This window comes from Trachypithecus francoisi, unplaced genomic scaffold (assembly GCF_009764315.1).
Source record: "Trachypithecus francoisi isolate TF-2019V2 unplaced genomic scaffold, Tfra_2.0 Lachesis_group5, whole genome shotgun sequence".
Lineage (NCBI taxonomy): Eukaryota > Metazoa > Chordata > Mammalia > Primates > Cercopithecidae > Trachypithecus > Trachypithecus francoisi.
The window spans coordinates 12742577-12763129 of NW_022681470.1; the positions used below are offsets into that span (position 1 = coordinate 12742577).

The 20553-nt window shown below is 38.3% G+C and overlaps 1 protein-coding gene across 6 annotated transcripts in view; it reads left to right on the forward strand.

Annotated features, from left to right (window-relative positions):
• LYST (lysosomal trafficking regulator) overlaps positions 1–20553 on the forward strand; it is a 223564-nt gene that overhangs the window by 93175 nt on the left and 109836 nt on the right. For all 6 annotated transcript variants that reach the window (XM_033198012.1, XM_033198015.1, XM_033198016.1 and 3 more), the window contains 5 exons: positions 2053–2479; positions 5563–5707; positions 7006–7179; positions 11221–11381; positions 12244–12434. In XM_033198012.1, coding sequence (XP_033053903.1) covers positions 2053–2479; positions 5563–5707; positions 7006–7179; positions 11221–11381; positions 12244–12434 — 1098 coding nt within the window. The remainder of the gene's footprint in view (positions 1–2052; positions 2480–5562; positions 5708–7005; positions 7180–11220; positions 11382–12243; positions 12435–20553) is intronic.

Genomic DNA, 20553 nt, shown 5'->3' on the forward strand with positions numbered 1-20553 from the left:
ATACTCTTCAGTTATTGTCTACACTTCCCCTTTCCATTGGTGTGGCTTAGTGTCTTTTAAACTATTATTTGCTAGGAAACCCATTTTTATAATGAAACCTTGACTAGAAGCATAAGCAAATAAGAGAGAAAACTTTGGAGCTGTTTCATAGTGGGATTTGGATGTTCCAGAGCCCTGCCCACTTTATCACCCTGCTCCAGTCCCAAGGTTCCTAAGGGAGCTCTGTGGAACATGGGTTAAAAACCACTAGTGTAGATCATTGAAAACTGGCTGCTATATTTGTGGAATGCTTTTTTATTACTTCTTCTGAGTATATTTGTCATTATCATAATCAACATCAGGTATTATTTTAAGCATGACTAGAACATTGTACTAGGTTAATCTTTTTTATTTTTTTCCTTCTCTCCCCTTAGTCATTGTTCTTGCCTTTAATTAAATGTGCATTTCCTCTTGTATTTTCTATAAATTCTACATTTCAGTTTAACCAAAAACTTGTAATATAAATAAAAGTTTAAAACCTTATTTCAGTTTGCCAAACACAGATGAAAGAAAATTTACTTGATATGAAAAAATCATGTGAAATAAATTGGAAAGTAATTGAACACTCAGTTTTATGAAGACAGTCATGCTCTAAAGTCAGAAATCTGGAGAATATGTAATGTCTCTGGCTATATCTCTGATTTAAAAATAATTGGGAGAAGAACCATAGTTTACTTAGAAATAAACATTTTTCGTTGGTAGAAATGATTCTTGATATAAGTATTATTTTTAATTTAAAATTTAAAACCAAATTATAACTATTAAATCTAAATATGTATCAAAAAATCTAGGTACCCCATAAATATATGTACCAACTATGTATCCACAAAAATTAAAAATAAAAAAATTTTAACAAAAAAAATCTAAGGCAGGGCACCATGGCTCACGCCTGTAATCCCAGCATTTTGGGAGGCTGAGGCGGGCAGATCACCTGAGGTCAGGAGTTCGAGACCAGCCTGACTAATGTGATGAAACCCCGTCTCTACGAAAAATACAAAAATTAGCTGGGCGTGGTGGCATGTACCTGTAATCCCAGCTACTCAGGAGGCTGAGGCAGGAGAATCACTTGAACCTGGGAGGCAGAGGTTGCAGTGAGCTGAGATCGTACCATTGCACTCCAGCCTGGGCAATAAGAGCTAAACTCAGTCTAAAAAAAAAAAAAAAAAAAAAAATCTAAACATGAAACAAATTAACCACAAAAGATAACATATTTTAAGAATGAAGGCTGGGCATGGTGGCTCACGCCTGTAATCCCAGCACTTTGGGAGGCCAAGGTGGGTGGATCACCTGAGGTCAGGAGTGTGAGACTAGCCTGGCCAACATGATGAAACCTTGTTTCTACTAGAAGTACAAAAATTAACTGGGGGTGGTGGGGGTAATCCCAGCTGTAATCCCAACTACTCCGGAGGCTGAGGCAGGAGAATAGCCTGAACCTGGGAGGCAGAGGTTGCAGTGAGCCGAGATCACGCCACTACACTCCAGCCTGGGCAACAGAGTGAGACTCTGTCCTTTTTTTTTGAGACGGAGTCTCGCTCTGTCGCCCAGGCTGGAGTGCAGTGGCCGGATCCCAGCTCACTGCAAGCTCTGCCTCCCGGGTTTATGCCATTCTCCTGCCTCAGCCTCCCGAGTAGCTGAGACTACAGGCGCCCGCCACCTCGCCCGGCTAGTTTTTTGTATCTTTTTTAGTAGAGATGGGGTTTCACCATGTTAGCCAGGATGGTCTCGATCTCCTGACCTCGTGATCTGCCTGTCTTGGCCTCCCAAAGTGCTGGGATTACAGGCTTGAGCCACCGCGCCCGGCCGAGACTCTGTCTTAAAAAAAAAAGAATGAAATCTGTTTCATATTTTATCTCAGCTATGAAAATTTTAAAGATGTGGGAGATAGAAAGTATTTAAATAGGAATACTGATATATATGGGTATGTTTGTATTTTCATTTATAATGTAAATTTCAAGATTATTATGTACTTTATTACGTGATTAGAAAGTTTCATTTGTTTTTCCTTTTCTCTAGAAAATTCTTCTTCTAGGTATTCTGAAAATTATTGAAAGTGATACTACTATGAGCCCTTCACAGTATCTAACCTTCCCTTTACTGTACACTCCGAATCTAAGCAACAGTGTTTCATCACACAAGTATCCTGGGATTTTAAACAGTAAGGCCATGGGTTTATTGAGAAGAGCACGAGTTTCACGGAGCAAGAAAGAGGCTGATAGAGAGAGTTTTCCCCATCGGCTGCTTTCATCTTGGCACATAGCCCCAGTCCACCTGCCATTGCTGGGGCAAAACTGCTGGCCACACCTATCAGAAGGCTTCAGTGTTTCACTGTGGTTTAATGTGGAGTGTATCCATGAAGCTGAGAGTACTGCAGAAAAAGGAAAAAAAATAAAGAAAAGAAACAAATCATTAATTTTACCAGATAGCAGCTTTGATGGTACAGGTATGATGACAGGATTATCTGATTTGTACACGAAGAGTTTTCAGACTGTAATTTTCCTTGAGCAGTAAAAATGTAGTAGTGTTCTTAACACTGTCAACATGTTCTTCACCTTAAATGCCTTATTTAGTGATGGTAGGTCCTGACTTATCAAAGCCTGAGTTGTCATATAGCCTTGAATCTCCATTACAGATACTTTAGTTTTCTATAGGGGTGAAGGGAACACCACATATACAACTTTTTCTGGGGTCATCAGCCCCTAGAGTTCCTTATGGAACTTCTTTCCTGGTCCCATTACTGGATTAGGGTGGCTCCTGATGTTAGAAAAGGATAAAACCCTATAGCTGCTCTTCTTTCTGTTATTTCCCAGCCCCTATTAGACAGTCTGCATTTCATTTTCTTTCTCTTTTTTTTTGAGGCAGAGCTTCGCCTAGGCTGGAGTGCAATGGCGCGATCTTGGCTTACTGCAACCTCCTTCTCCCGGGTTCAAGCGATTCTACTGCGTCAGCCTCCCAAGTAGCTGGGATTCAGGTGCCGGCCACCATGCCTGGCTAATTTTATATTTTTAGTAAAGATAGGGTTTCACCATGTTGGCCAGGCTGGTCTCAAACTCCTGACCTCAAGTGATCTGCCCGCCTCAGCCTCCCAAAGTGTTAGGGTTGCAGGTGTGAGCCACCTGCTTTTTGTTTTTGTTTTTGTTTTTTGAGGCTCATTGCAACCTCTGCCTCCCGGGTTCAAGTGGTGCTCCTGCCTCAACCTCCCAAGTAGCTGGGACTACAGGCATGTGCCACCACGCCCGGCTAATTTTTTGTGTTTTCAGTAGAGACGGGTTTCACCGTGTTAGCCAGGATGGTCTCAATCTGCTGACCTTGTGATCCGCCCGCCTCAGCCTATCAAAGTGCTGGGATTACAGGTGTGAGGCACTGCATCCAGCCTGTGAACTTCCTTCTCTCTTTTATTTCAAGTTCTCCTCCTCATGCCATGTCTTACCTCAGTGACCCTCCCCTAGTTCCTGTCACAGAATGTTTAAATGCATCAGCCATCCTCCAACATTAGAATAAATGTCATTCCAGTTCCTTCTTTAACTGAAGAATTGCTGTTATGCTGCACCTTGTTTCTCATATGACTAGGGCAGAAAAAAACTGTTCATTGAAAAACAGTTTATGGTGATGGAAAGTGAATTAGGTGGGATAATTCTTAAGGCCTATGGAATGAATGAAATGACTGGATGAGACAGATGTTTAGGGTTTTATATGTACATGGAGACGTAGGCCTCAATTCCACAAATCTTTCATTATTCATTATTATTAGCTCTTCATTCCACAAATCTTTCTCATCCAGTGGAACCTCTGTTTTAGGACACTATGCCTTCACTAGAATTTTCTGTTGTGGATTGAGTTTTGCCACCTAAGAACTGATAGCTCTACATGTGATAATATTTATTATGATGCTATCTAATGTGCATTGAGTGCTTTCTGTATGTGTGTCACTTTGCTCAGCTGTTTCTATATACATTTTTAATATTAACAAGTTAGTAAGTGCTCATACTATCTGTATTTTTAGAGGAAGTTAAGTAGCATGACCAAATTATATAGCTGGTAAGTGATGGAAAGGAATTGAAACCCACCTGTTTTTAATTCCAGAGCCTTGACATTGCTACTATACTATAAGCTATGCAGATTGCCTTCTCATGTTTTAATGGAGGCAATCTCAATGTAAACAGTCTCTTATAAAATGAATAAATGTACATAGTGACCTGAGAAAAGTAAAGATTAGAAAGTTTTTTCTTAATTTTTTATTTTAAGGATATATTAGAAAACATATTTTAGAAAGATGATTTTGTATAAACACTTAAAAATAGTAGACATATCTAAAAATTTTTGAAGAAAGATAAAGAATATTTTGCTGTGATACCACATCTTTTACCTCTAACTGATGCCTTTGGACAAATTAACCTCTCAGTGCCTCAATTCTGTCACCCTGTATATATTTACCTTATAAGATGGTTGTGAGCATTAAGTTAAATATTTGTAATATTCCTACTCTATAATTCCTAGGTACACACTGGTTTTGTCCTACTGTTTTATTTGTACAAGTTCATATTTGGTATGGAACATTTTAAAAATTTCATGTCAGATATGAGTTCTCTATACATCTTATATCTTGGTCAGTAGCCTCAAAATAATCAGTTACTTTAACTCTTCTTTTTAAAAACTATTGTCATCGCTACGGGGAGTATTTTTTTTTAACATCGGTCATGGTTTTACCTGTTGAAAAATAGCAACTAATATGTATGCAGTCTAGTAAGCAGTAGTGTTCTTTAAAAGTCTGAAACTTTGGACATGCATTTTGTATTATGATATAACATAGCTTTACATAAAGTCACAAGTATTATAATGACAAGTAGATCATCATACATCTTCAGGTAGTGCTGTGTTTTGAAAGATGAGAAAGAGGAGTCAAGATGAATAACCAGATAGTCCAAACCTGTAAGCATTTACCCTAGCTTGCCTTAAAGAAACACTAGAGATTCTGAATCACTTAGCAATTATATTCAAAGACCACTCACCAGGGAATATAAATTATGAATATATTCAAACACTAGAGTTTTTCCTTAAAATTTGTAATATGAATTCAAATTTAAAAAATCATGCCATGTGATAATTCTAGAATGATTTTTGGTAGTGTGAGACAATAACACACATTGACAGTGATGTGTGCTCCCTGGACCAGGGTCAGGGAAGTCATAGTGACGCAATCCAGCTGAAGAAAGAAGCTTGGTACACATTGTAATAGGTTGTCACATAGCAGTCTGGTTATGCCCACAATTGTCCTCAGTTATTATACATTTTTAAACATTTAACAGCTTTTAAAGTACTGAATTACCGTTTTTCATCCCTTGTGCTTTTTTGGAGTTAACATCTATACTCTGGAAATATGGTTGTTTAGAACAGATCAGGCTCAGACATTCTGGGTAGGTAACCTACTACAAATGAACAAACGTGCTTTGTATTCCTGTAAATTCACTTTTCTACTCAATTGTTATGAACCATTTTACTGATCATTTTAACATCTTTTTCTTATAGGGAGCGACAGACCGGAAGGTGCAGAGTACATAAATCCTGGTGAAAGACTCATAGAAGAAGGATGTATTCATATAATTTCACTGGGATCCAAAGCGTTGATGATCCAAGTGTGGGCTGATCCCCACAATGCCAGTTTTATCTTTCGGTATTGATTATCCTCAGCCTCCCATGAATAGATAATGTATTTAAATAATTTATGTAAGAGACATTAATGTGAAATCTGCTAATAAAATTCCATTATAGCAAAACAAAAAGTCTCATTTAAAAATATATACATTCTAACAGCTATTAATACCACTTTTGTAATAGTGTATTATTCTATCCAAAAATCCGTAAAGTCTAAAATATATTAATTCTCGGCTGGGTGTGGTGTCACACCTGTAATCCCAGCACTTCGGGGAGCCAAGGCAGGCATATCACCTGAGGTCAGGAGTTTGAGACCAGCCTGGCCAACATAGTGAAACCCGATCTCTACAAAACAAACAAACAAAAACCGCAAAAATTAGCCAGGCATGATGGTGCATGCCTGTAGTCCCAGCTGCTCGGGAGGCTGAAGCAGGAGAATTGCTTGAACCCGGGAGGCAGAGCCCAGATCGCATGCCACTGTGCTCCGGTCTGGGTGACAGAGTGAGACTGTCTCAAAAAATAAAAAAAAATAAAAAAAAAAAATAAAATACATTAATTCTCTGTTAGATTTTAGATCAAATACTTATTGAAGTCTTATTCTATGGAAATATTCTATCAGATTGTAATGGTCTTAAGGTGTTATTAACAAACATATGTTTTCCATGTGGGTTATATATTTAATAGCCATTACCTGATAAGCTTGGGTTCTCCTTGTTATCTTGTCCTTTTATACTATCTCATTTATTAAGTGGTATAGATACAGGTCTTTTATTTGTATTGAGTATGAATAGTATGATACTATTTGTCTAAAACTCAAATCTAAACAAACCAGTATGTTATTTAGGAATACATACCTTGTAAACGTTACAAACATTACTAGATGCCTTATGTACATTATCTCCTCATTCTTTCAGTAATTCCACAAAGTAGATTAGACCTCCAATACAGTCTGGTATTTAGACATTTATATTAATTTTTCTGTGAACCAAATAATACATTGTAATTTCTAAATGAGCGATGACTATATAAATAGTAGTAATATATATATTTTTACAAACTGAATTCTGAAAATTATTGCCTAAATTATGACTACCAGCCAATGAACCTAATCTATTTCAGTTCGTGAATTGAGGTAATAATAGAATAACTAAGTAGCTTATGGTATAAAACGAAGACCTACTGACTTTTCAAGCACTTAAAATAGAACTGATTTTTAATCTTACTTAAATATTTAGAATTATAGTTACTATATATGTGTTAAATACTGAGGTCAGAATTTTTATGTTTTCAGCCTATGCCTTTTCTCTTTTTTTATAGTGTGTGCATGGATTCAAATGATGACATGAAAGCTGTTTTACTAGCACAGGTTGAATCACAGGAGAATATTTTCCTCCCAAGCAAATGGCAACATTTAGTACTCACCTACTTACAGCAGCCCCAAGGGAAAAAGAAGATTCATGGAAAAATCTCCATATGGGTCTCTGGACAGAGGTAGGAAGCATTTTGAGGAAATGCATGTCAATCTCATTTACAATGTTACGTTTCATTAGTCTACTATAACTTCTGAAACAGATTACAGAAAATTCTAGGTTTTTACTACAATAAAATTTACTATACTTTAACTTACAAATCTGTCAGAGTTGGACTTTTTTTTCCTATTGGTCATTTTCATGCAAAATAAGCCTCCTGTAGAAGTGACTGTTGAAAATTAATATTTGGGTTTGGGGAGCATGCAGGTACCTAGAAATTTAGACATTTATGTATAACTATATATGAAAGAATAGAATCTATAATTTTATCCCACAAGCCTATATATTGTAAAACTGAAGCCATGATAATTATTTAAATTAAGTGGCTAATAAGGTTAATACCTAAATTAAATTAGACTTTCAAAAGAAATTAGAATGACTAGCCTATGTATAAGGTGATAGATTCAGACAGAGTGCTAGACATATACCAAGTGATAGATTCAGGGAGAGTACTGTATGATTTTTACCACATAGGATAATTGTGAGCCAAGTTAATAAGAAACGTCTTGTGGAATATCGTAATGTAAAATTTTAGCCTGTAGGAATTATAAGGTATCTTCGATTTGTAAGCATTGGGAAGTATTGTACTGAATGAAGTAGCATGAAAGAAGATGAGAATTCGAAACTGTAATGTAGCATGGTAGAGGATTAAGCTGGTTGGATGAGTTTAAGTTGAATAATGAGAAATACAAAAGAATGGGCATGGTGAGACTACTTAACAGGCTTTGAATGCCAAGCTGAGAAGTCTAGATTTAATCAAAGGGAACATAATATATTGCATACTTATTATGTTGCAGATCTTTTGCTGGATGCTTTATATACATAATATAATTCTCTCAAAAATCCCTCAAAGTAGATTAGACCATGGAAATAACATATACCCTTAACACAGATTAACCTATTTTTATTCATTCATTTGTTCATCCATCACATTTATTGAAGAATCAGAGTGTTTTGAGCATTTGATATATTAATAAGGCCTGGGGGACAGTGGTAAACAAGATGGACACATTCCCTGCCTTCCTGGAGTCACAGTCTGGTGAGGAATCAGACAACAAGCAAACACAATTAAATGAATATTTGCAAATGATGACAAATACTGTGAGGCTCATGCTTTAAAACCCTGAGACAGAAAATATCAAGTTTGACACTTAACAATGGGTGGATCAGGGAAGGCCTATCTAAGAACAGGGTATTAAAGCTGAGACCTGAAGGAGGAGATGGAACTTGCCCTGTGCAGGTGGGAGGAGGACAGTTTGAAGTGGCGGACAGGGCATCACTGCAGGAGGCTGCAGCAATTGATTGCTTATAGCCGTCCAGCCTCAATAATAGAGGGAGACAGGGAACAGGGGCTTGTGAATTGCTTTATAGTCCATGGTGTCCGCCACAAGCAAGAACATGCTTTGGAAATAAAATTAAGAGTTCAGTTTTGTTGTATTCGTTTAAAAAAAATGTAAAAATACATAATTGAAGCCTAATTTCCATGTTCCATATTCCAAATAAAATACAGTCTGTGACAGTCTCGATCTTCACGCCTGCCATGGCAGCTGTAGCCAATTAGCAAATTTGTTTCCAGAACCTACAGTTAAATTAGATAGAGCTGGGGCTGGAGTTGTAAGTAGAGAGCCCCTTTCTCCTCCTAGACACTCTCCTCTCAATTTCTTAAGCTTTCAACATGCGCCAGGCACTGCATTAGACACTTTATACAGATTACCTAATTTAATCCTCCCAGCAATACTATGAAGTAGATATATTATTATCCAAATTTTACAGATGAGGCAACTGAGACCTAGAGTGACTTGCCCAAACTCATGCCACAAGTAAGGGATAGAGCTGAAAGTTTAAACTCTGACCCTAGGGAGGGCCCATGTTTTCAAACCCTATGCTTTACTGCCCCTGCAGCCTTTTTCTGAATTATGTCAACTGACAGGTATAGGAACCATAAACTAACTATTAGACATGTTCAGAATGAGAGATTAGATTTTTATTGTGGACAGTCTGAAAATTAGTAAGCATAGTCACTTGAGTCACACATCACTCTGTTTTTTTACCCACCCACTTAGGTCTACATTCCTTTGAGAGAATTGTTTGCCATTTGGCACAAGTTAATTTCATTGGTTAACAGAGCAAGTGACCAAGAACAAATATTTTATTCTGTTGACTTACACTTGGTGCTGTAATATCTTCATCACCTTATAAGCTATAGAATAATTTCTAGGCCAGGCATGGTGCTTCATGTGTGTAATCCCAGCACTTTGAGAGGCTGAGGCAGAAGGATTGCTTGAGCCCAGGAATTGAAGACCAACCTGGGCAACATGGAAAAACCCTGTCTCTACTAAAAATAAAAAAATTAGCTGGGCATGGTGATGCATACCTCTATAGTCCCAGCTACTTGGGAAGCTGAGGCAGGAGAATCACCTGAGCCCAGTAAGTCAAGGCTACAGTGAGCCATGATTGCACCCTTGCACTTCAGCCTGGGTGACAGAGCGAGACCCTGTCTCAATTAAAAAAAAAAAAAAAAAAAGAATTTCTAAAAGAGTACGTTTGAAAAGGCCTTTTAAAATAAGGTAACAATACTGAAAATGAGTTAATACTTTCTATTGTTATTAACAGCTTACAAATATGGTGGAAATATCTGGCACATAGTAGATACTTAATATTTGTTTAATTCATTTTGCATTCATCCTGCAGTAGGTTTTCTTTCACCCTTAAAAACACTATTTTATTATTATTTTATTGTTATATTTTCATTTTACTTTAGTTCTGGGATACATGTCAGAACATGCAGGTTTGTTACATAGGTATACATGTGCCATGGTGGTTTGCTGCACCTATCAAGCCATCGTCTAGGTTTTAAGCCCCACGTGCATTAGGTATTTGTCCTGATACTCTTCCTCCCCTTGCCCCAACACCTGCCGACAGGCCCTGGTATGTGATGTTCCCCTCCCTGTGTCCATGTGTTCTCATTGAAACACTCTTATTTTTTAAAATAAAAAATTTAAAACTATTTTAAGTCATAATGCCACTAGATGGCGATAGAGGAGTTTCAGTCACAGCCATTTATTTGGTCAAGGAGAAGTGTGTCATTGAACGTATCTCACATCTTTCCTTTATTTAAAAAAAAAAAAACATGAAAATAGTTAGGTTTATCTGTTACATGTGAAACAGAGAGCCTTAGGCAAAACTTTTAAAATAAATATATACAAAGTTGGATTTCTCATTAAGAGCTACCCATGTTAGCTTATCCTGTCTTCATCTTACAAATTTTAGACTTTGCCTTTATAGATTATCCTCATTGTCTTACAATGGAGTTTAAAACATTCCTAAACTAGGGGTAGAGCTCTGTGGTTTCACTAGTTGATGAAGTCCTCCCTGCTTTGTGTGTCTTTCTGTGAGAAAGCCTTATTTTGCCTTTGCCAGAGCTCTGTCTTTTGTAAGCATTCCTTCACCGTTATCCATGAAGCAAAAGAGACTAATCAAAAGCTGCGTAATCACTTAGCATTAAGAAAACAGAAAATGCAGAAAGCATTGACATTTCAGTGGCTAGACAGAAGAAATTTTGAAGAAGTTATGTTTTTACGGATTAGTTTTCAGAGGCCTCATAGATGACATAACATTTTTGGAATGTTATGGATTCCAATTTTTGGAATTGTTTGTCAAGATGGAAGACTTCTTGGCAAAATTAAGGGGAGGTGGTTGGTTTGTATCTGTAAACCAGGAATGTGCACATGCAGAAGTCAAATGGCAGAGAAAACTTGCAGCAAATGTCTCATCACATTTCCCATGGCCTGCTGTGAGATCATCAAGTATCTCTGGCTCCCCTCTTTCTGCAGCACCTTTGACCAAGAGACAAACAATTAGCCCTCCTCTGGTGCCCCAGTGCCAGCTGGTAATGACCCAAGAAAATTGTTGAAGAATTCCCCATTGTTAAATATTCATGCTTTAAAAATACTTAGTACTAGTACTTCCTAAAGTCATTGCTTTAACTTTGTTTTTAATGTAGGAAGCCTGATGTTACTTTGGATTTTATGCTTCCAAGGAAAACAAGTTTGTCATCTGATAGCAATAAAACATTTTGCATGATTGGCCATTGTTTATCATCCCAAGAAGAGTTTTTGCAGTTGGCTGGAAAATGGGACCTGGGAAATTTGCTTCTCTTCAATGGTGAGTAAGCCATGATTGCACCACTGCACTTCAACCTGAGCAACAGAGTGAGATTTTTTCCTTTGAAACATTTCCAATTTTTTTCTCAGTTGACAAGTATTAAACTAAGTAAATTAACCTGGCTAAAATATCTATCTCTGTTCCTTTACTTGTGTTTAATAAGTACTGTATTTCCAAGATTCTAAGATATACTTTTAAAATATTTTAACATTTTTGTAGTCTAGTTGTGTCTTACAATTGATATATACATTTAATATAAAAATGTATTTCCCCTACCCTCAAAAAAGAAAAGCTCATATTAGCATTTTTTTATACTGGATAATGTAGTATCATTACTAGTAAACTTATCTTGGTTGTCTCCTTTATAATTTTATTATTTCTTATACAAATATCAAATTTTAGGGAAAAATGAGATATATGATTTTTAAAAATATGTCCTTAAACCTGATACATAATAGCATTCAGACAGTGTTTATTGACTAAATAGGAAGGAATAAAGATATTGATTCAAATTTTAGTTAGAAATGGAATTTACCAAGATACAGCTTCCATTATTAAAAAAAAATAAAAAGTAAAATAAATCAGAAAACCTGTTTTCTGGCTAAGGAGCAAATAGAAATATTATGATTTAATTAAAAGCTTCACGATTAACTTTATATACATGAATTCATCTTCCATCATAGTTGGCATAGGTTATTTTCTCATTACACCAATTTGGAAATTGAGGCTTTATCAATTTCATAAAATATAGTGAACAGCTGAAAGAATCTGGCTAAAAAAAATAACTCGTGGTTTTTTGCTTTCTATGAAATATTCTGGTTAGAGTGTTTTAAATAACTAACTTTATTTTTCTGCTATTCAGGAGCTAAGGTTGGTTCACAAGAGGCCTTTTATCTGTATGCTTGTGGGCCCAACCATACATCTGTAATGCCATGTAAGTATGGCAAGCCGGTGAATGACTACTCCAAATATGTTAATAAAGAAATTTTGCGATGTGAACAAATCAGAGAACTTTTTATGACCAAGAAAGATGTGGATATTGGTCTCTTAATTGTAAGTTTTAATTTTATAACTTTTAATTTTATAGTAACAACTGTATTTAGGTGTATTTATTGAAATGTATAGTTATGAATTAGATTTCTAAAGATTTTCATATGGTTCCTTAACATTGTCTTATCTTAGAATTATGTTTTTTTCTGAAAAAAATTGAAACGCTTTGACCTTCTTTCAAAATTTGTTTCAGGTTTTATATTTATGTCTCCATTTCCTTGAAATTATATTTCCATAAAAAGTTTATCAGTTTAGTTTATTTTATACCTACTAATTATTCAGGAAAAATGTTTATGATACAGTGAAAATAACACTTGTTAGTTTGACATGCTCCTAAAAAATGTTGCTCATTATATTTTCTTTCCATACTTATAAATAAATAATACCCATTTATAATGTTAGTTTTAGTTATGTATATTCAGGTCTTAGAAAACCTACTCTTTTTTATTTTTTATTGTTTTTTTTTTTTAAGAGATAGGATTTCACTCTGTCACCCAGGCTTGGGTGCAGTGGTGTGATCATAGCTGACTGCAGCCTTGAACTCCTGGGCTCAAATGATCCTCCCACCTCAGCCTCCCAGGTGGCCGGGTCTACAGTCAGGCACCACCACACCAGGCTAATTTTAAATTTTTGTAGAGATGGAATCTCGCTATGTTGCCCAGACTGATCTCAAATTCCTGGCCTCAAGCGATCCTCCCATCTCAGCCCCTCAAATGGTGAGATTACAGGCATGAGCCACCATGCCTGGCCTAAAAAATGTATTGTTTAATATCAGTACAAGGGGCGGAGCAAGATGGCCGAATAGGAACAGCTCCAGTCTCCAACTCCCAGCGCGAGTAACACAGAAGACCGGTGATTTCTGCATTTTCAACTGAGGTACTGGGGTCATCTCTCTAGGGAGTGCCGGACAATCGGTGCTGGTCAGCTGCTGCAGCCTGACCAGCGTGAGCTGAAGCAGGGCGAGGCATCGCCTCACCTGGAAGCACAAGGGGAAAGGAAATCCGTTTTCCTAGCCAGGGGAACTGAGACACATACCACCTGGAAAATCGCGTAACTCCCACCCCAATACTGCGCTTTAAGGAAACAGGCACACCAGGAGAATATATCCCACACCTGGCCGGGAGGGTCCCACGCCCACGGAGCCTCCCTCACTGCTAACACAGCCGTCTGCGGCGATCTATCCGCAAGGCAGCAGCGAGGCTGGGGGAGGGGCGCCCGCCATTGCTGAGGCTTAAGTAGGTAAACAAAGCCGCTGGGAAGCTCGAACTGGGTGGAGCTCACAGCAGCTCAAGGAAGCCTGCCTGTCTCTGTAGACTCCACCTCTGGGGACAGCCCACAGCTGAGGTCCAATAGGGAAAGCAGCGGGGGCGGTGCAGAGGCGAACGACTCTGTCTGACAGCTTTGGGGAGAGCCGTGGATCTCCCAACGCGGAGGTTGAGATCCGAGAACGGACAGACTGCCTGCTCAGGTGGGTCCCTGACCCCTGAGTAGCCTAACTGGGAGACATCCCCCACTAGGGGCAGTCTGACACCCCACACCTCACAGGGTGGAGTCATCCCTGAGAGGAAACTTCCAAAGGAAGAATCAGACAGGTACACTCGCTGCTCAGCAATATTCTATCTTTGGCAACCTCTGCTGCTGATACCCAGGCAAACAGCGTCTGGAGTGGACCTCAAGCAATCTCCAACAGACCAACAGACAGTCCTTCTGACTGTCAGACGGAAAACTATCAAACAGGAAGGACACCTATACCAAAACCCCATCAGTACGTCACCATCATCAAAGACCAGAGACAGATAAAACCACAAAGATGGAGAAAAAGCAGGGCAGAAAAGCTGGAAATTCAAAAAATAAGAGCGCATCTCCCCCTGCAAAGGAGCGCAGCCCATCGCCAGCAACGGATCAAAGCTGGTCAGAGAATGACTTTGACGAGATGAGAGAAGAAGGCTTCAGTCCATCAAACTTCTCAGAGCTAAAGGAGGAATTACGTACCCAGCGCAAAGAAACTAAAAATCTTGAAAAAAAAGTGGAAGAATTGACAGCTAGACTAATTAATGCAGAGAAGATCATAAACGAAATGACAGAGATGAAAACCATGACACGAGAAATACGTGACAAATGCACAAGCTTCAGTAACCGACTCGATCAACTGGAAGAAAGAGTATCAGCGATTGAGGATCAAATGAATGAAATGAAGCGAGAAGAGAAACCAAAAGAAAAAAGAAGAAAAAGAAATGAACAAAGCCTGCAAGAAGTATGGGATTATGTAAAAAGACCAAATCTACGTCTGATTGGGGTGCCTGAAAGTGAGGGGGAAAATGGAACCAAGTTGGAAAACACTCTTCAGGATATCATCCAGGAGAACTTCCCCAACCTAGTAGGGCAGGCCAACATTCAAATTCAGGAAATACAGAGAACGCCACAAAGATACTCCTCCAGAAGAGCAACTCCAAGACACATAATTGCCAGATTCACCAAAGTTGAAATGAAGGAAAAAATCTTAAGGGCAGCCAGAGAGAAAGGTCGGGTTACCCACAAAGGGAAGCCCATCAGAATAACAGCAGATCTCTCGGCAGAAACTCTACAAGCCCGAAGAGAGTGGGGGCCAATATTCAACGTTCTTAAAGAAAAGAATTTTCAACCCAGAATTTCATATCCAGCCAAACTAAGTTTCATAAGTGAAGGAGAAATAAAATCCTTTACAGATAAGCAAATGCTTAGAGATTTTGTCACCACCAGGCCTGCCTTACAAGAGACCCTGAAGGAAGCCCTAAACATGGAAAGGAACAACCGGTACCAGCCATTGCAAAAACATGCCAAAATGTAAAGACCATCGAGGCTAGGAAGAAACTGCATCAACTAATGAGCAAAATAACCAGTTAATATCATAATGACAGGATCAAGTTCACACATAACAATATTAACCTTAAATGTAAATGGACTAAATGCTCCAATTAAAAGACACAGACTGGCAAACTGGATAAAGAGTCAAGACCCATCAGTCTGCTGTATTCAGGAGACCCATCTCACATGCAGAGACATACATAGGCTCAAAATAAAGGGATGGAGAAAGATCTACCAAGCAAATGGAGAACAAAAAAAAGCAGGGGTTGCAATCCTAGTCTCTGATAAAACAGACTTTAAACCATCAAAGATCAAAAGAGACAAAGAAGGCCATTACATAATGGTAAAGGGATCAATTCAACAGGAAGAGCTAACTCTCCTAAATATCTATGCACCCAATACAGGAGCACCCAGATTCATAAAGCAAGTCCTTAGAGACCTACAAAGAGACTTAGACTCCCATACAATAATAATGGGAGATTTCAACACTCCACTGTCAACATTAGACAGATCAACGAGACAGAAAGTTAACAAGGATATCCAGGAATTGAACTCATCTCTGCACCAAGCGGACCTAATAGACATCTATAGAACTCTCCACCCCAAATCAACAGAATATACATTCTTCTCAGCACCACATCGCACTTATTCCAAAATTGACCACATAATTGGAAGTAAAGCACTCCTCAGCAAATGTACAAGAACAGAAATTATAACAAACTGTCTCTCAGACCACAGTGCAATCAAACTAGAACTCAGGACTAAGAAACTCAATCAAAACCGCTCAACTACATGGAAACTGAATAACCTGCTCCTGAATGACTACTGGGTACATAACGAAATGAAAGCAGAAATAAAGATGTTCTTTGAAACCAATGAGAACAAAGATACAACATACCAGAATCTCTGGGACACATTTAAAGCAGTGTGTAGAGGGAAATTTATAGCACTAAATGCCCACAAGAGAAAGCAGGAAAGATCTAAAATTGACACTTTAACATCACAATTAAAAGAACTAGAGAGGCAAGAGCAAACACATTCAAAAGCTAGCAGAAGGCAAGAAATAACTAAGATCAGAGCAGAACTGAAGGAGATAGAGTCACAAAAAACCCTCCAAAAAATCAATGAATCCAGGAGTTGGTTTTTTGAAAAGATCAACAAAATTGACAGACCGCTAGCAAGACTAATAAAGAAGAAAAGAGAGAGGAATCAAATAGACGCAATAAAAAATGATAAAGGGGATATCACCACCAACCCACAGAAATACAAACAACTATCAGAGAATACTATAAATGCCTCTACGCAAATCGACTAGAAAATCTAGAAGAAATGGATAATTTCCTGGACACTTACACTCTCCCAAGACTGAACCAGGAAGAAGTTGAATCCCTGAATAGACCAATAACAGGCTCTGAAATTGAGGCAACAATTAATAGCCTACCCACGAAAAAAAGTCCAGGACCAGATGGATTCACAGCTGAATTCTACCAGAGGTACAAGGAGGAGCTGGTACCATTCCTTCTGAAACTATTCCAATCAATAGAAAAAGAGGGAATCCTCCCTAACTCATTTTATGAGGCCAACATCATCCTGATACCAAAGCCTGGCAGAGACACAACAAAAAAAGAGAATTTTAGACCAATATCCCTGATGAACATCGATGCAAAAATTCTCAATAAAATACTGGCAAACCGGATTCAGCAGCACATCAAAAAGCTTATCCACCATGATCAAGTGGGCTTCATCCCTGGGATGCAAGGCTGGTTCAACATTCGCAAATCAATAAACGTAATCCAGCATATAAACAGAACCAAAGACAAGAACCACATGATTATCTCAATAGATGCAGAAAAGGCTTTTGACAAAATTCAACAGCCCTTTATGCTAAAAACGCTCAATAAATTCGGTATTGATGGAACGTACCTCAAAATAATAAGAGCTATTTACGACAAACCCACAGCTAATATCATACTGAATGGGCAAAAACTGGAAAAATTCCCTTTGAAAACTGGCACAAGACAGGGATGCCCTCTCTCACCACTCCTATTCAACATAGTGTTGGAAGTTCTGGCTAGGGCAATCAGGCAAGAGAAAGAAATCAAGGGTATCCAGTTAGGAAAAGAAGAAGTCAAATTGTCCCTGTTTGCAGATGACATGATTGTATATTTAGAAAACCCCATCGTCTCAGCCCAAAATCTCCTGAAGCTGATAAGCAACTTCAGCAAAGTCTCAGGATACAAAATTAATGTGCAAAAATCCCAAGCATTCTTATACACCAGTAACAGACAAGCAGAGAGCCAAATCAGGAATCAACTTCCATTCACAATTGCTTCAAAGAGAATAAAATACCTAGGAATCCAGCTTACAAGGGATGTAAAGGACCTCTTCAAGGAGAACTACAAACCACTGCTCAGTGAAATCAAGGAGGACACAAACAAATGGAAGAACATACCATGCTCATGGATAGGAAGAATCAATATCGTGAAAATGGCCATACTGCCCAAGGTTATTTATAGATTCAATGCCATCCCCATCAAGCTACCAATGACTTTCTTCACAGAATTGGAAAAAACTGCTTTAAAGTTCATATGGAACCAAAAAAGAGCCCGCATTGCCAAGACAATCCTAGGTCAAAAGGACAAAGCTGGAGGCGTCACGCTACCTGACTTCAAACTATACTACAAGGCTACAGTAACCAAAACAGCATGGTACTGGTACCACAACAGAGAAATAGACCAGTGGAACAGAACAGAGTCCTCAGAAATAATACCACACATCTACAGCCATCTGATCTTTGACAAACCTGACAAAAACAAGAAATGGGGAAAGGATTCCCTATTTAATAAATGGTGCTGGGAAAATTGGCTAGCCACAAGTAGAAAGCTGAAACTGGATCCTTTCCTTACCCCTTATACGAAAATTAATTCAAGATGGATTAGAGACTTAAATGTTAGACCTAATACCATAAAAACCCTAGAAGAAAATCTAGGTAGTACCATTCAGGACATAGGCATGGGCAAGGACTTCATGTCTAAAACACCAAAAGCAACGGCAGCAAAAGCCAAAATTGACAAATGGGATCTCATTAAACTAAAGAGCTTTTGCACAGCAAAAGAAACTACCATCAGAGTGAACAGGCAACCTACAGAATGGGAGAAAATTTTTGCAACCTACTCATCTGACAAAGGGCTAATATCCAGAATCTACAAAGAACTCAAACAAATATACAAGAAAAAAACAAACAACCCCATCAAAAAGTGGGGAAAGGATATGAACAGACATTTCTCAAAAGAAGACATCCATACAGCCAACAGACACATGAAAAAATGCTCATCATCACTCGCCATCAGAGAAATGCAAATCAAAACCACAATGAGATACCATCTCACACCAGTTAGAATGGCAATCATTAAGAAGTCAGGAAACAATAGATGTTGGAGAGGATGTGGAGAAATAGGAACACTTTTACACTGTTGGTGGGATTGTAAACTAGTTCAACCATTATGGAAAACAGTATGGCGATTCCTTAAGGATCTAGAACTAGATGTACCATATGACCCAGCCATCCCACTACTGGGTATATACCCAAAGGATTATAAATTACTCTACTACAAAGACACATGCACACGTATGTTTATTGCGGCACTATTCACAATAGCAAAGACTTGGAATCAACCCAAATGTCCATCTGTGACAGACTGGATTAAGAAAATGTGGCACATATACACCATGGAATACTATGCAGCCATCAAAAAGGATGAGTTTGCGTCCTTTGTAGGGACATGGATGCAGCTGGAAACCATCATTCTTAGCAAACTATCACAAGAAGAGAAAACCAAACACCGCATGTTCTCACTCATAGGTGGGAACTGAACAATGAGATCACTTGGACTCGGGAAGGGGAACATCACACACTGGGGCCTATCATGGGGAGGGGGGAGGAGGGAGGGATTGCTTTGGGGAGTTATACATGATATAAACGTTATGCACATGTACCCTAGAACTTAAAGTATAATAAAAAATAAAAAATAAAAAAAATAAAAAAAAAAATATCAGTACAAATAGGAATTTTGCTTTCAAAGTATTGCTAATTCTGCTTACATGAGACTCTATTGATTTTTATATATTATTCCAGTATTTTGTTCTTCTGGTATACAATTTAGAAGCTAGTGGTGAAGTTTTTTGTTATAGCAACTAGAAAACTGAGCCTTCATAGTCTTAGAAAATCTACTAAAATCTGGTAGATCTGGCCATGAAACTGGGTTCCTCTTTCTCTTGCTTCTTGTGAGAAGTACAGATATTTCCTACTTGAAGGAGACTACTGTTTTGGAATGTATTTTGTTGTTGTTGTTGTTGAGTTGTGGGGAGGGTAGATGTGGTTGTCAGTAATTACTGGGTAGTAAGGGCCAGGGATGCTAAATGTTCTACAGTACATGAACACTATTATACAACAAAGAATGATTCTATCCTAAATGTCTCACCATTAAGAAAACATCCTTTAGGGAAATGGTTCCTCAAACCTGAGTGTGCACCAGAATCATCCAGAGGACTTGTTAAAATATAGATTGCTGGTCCAGAGCTTCTGATGTCGTAGGTCTGAAGTGTGACCCTGGAATTTACATTTTTAATAAGTTCCTAGGTGATGCTGATGCTGGTTGAGGATCACACTTTGAGAACCTCTGCCTTAGGGAGATTGAGGAGCTCACATAGATGTTTGTTCAAGTAATAACTTTAACTCAGTAGTTTTCGGCTAACGCATTTGTTTTCATAGAAAAATTTCCCTAATCCTTTTATTTTTCCTGAACGATATATAGGTCATATAAGTTACAAAACTCAACATAAATTATCATGAATGAAAATTCTGAGGGTTTTATGTGAAAACTATTTTTAGAGAGCAAATTCTTTAAGCCTGATTTAGTGATTTGGGAGTTACAAGTTTGTGAAAGAATGGTCAGGGAGAAGGGGTACCCTTGGCTGGGTGCTGTGGCTCATGCCTGTAATCCTAGCACTTTGGGAGGCCGAGGCAGGCGGATCGCCTCGGTCAGGAGTTTGAGACCAGTCTGGCCAACATGGTGAAACTCTGTCTCTACTAAAAATACAAAAACTAGCCAGGCATGGTGGCAGGCACCTGTAATCCCAGCTACTCAGGAGGCTGAGGCAGGAGAATCGCTTGAACCTAGGAGGCGGAGATTGCAGTGAGCCAAGAATGCACCATTGCACTCCAGCCTGGGCAACAAGAGTGAAACTCCGTCTCAAAAAAAAAAAAAAAAGAAAGAAA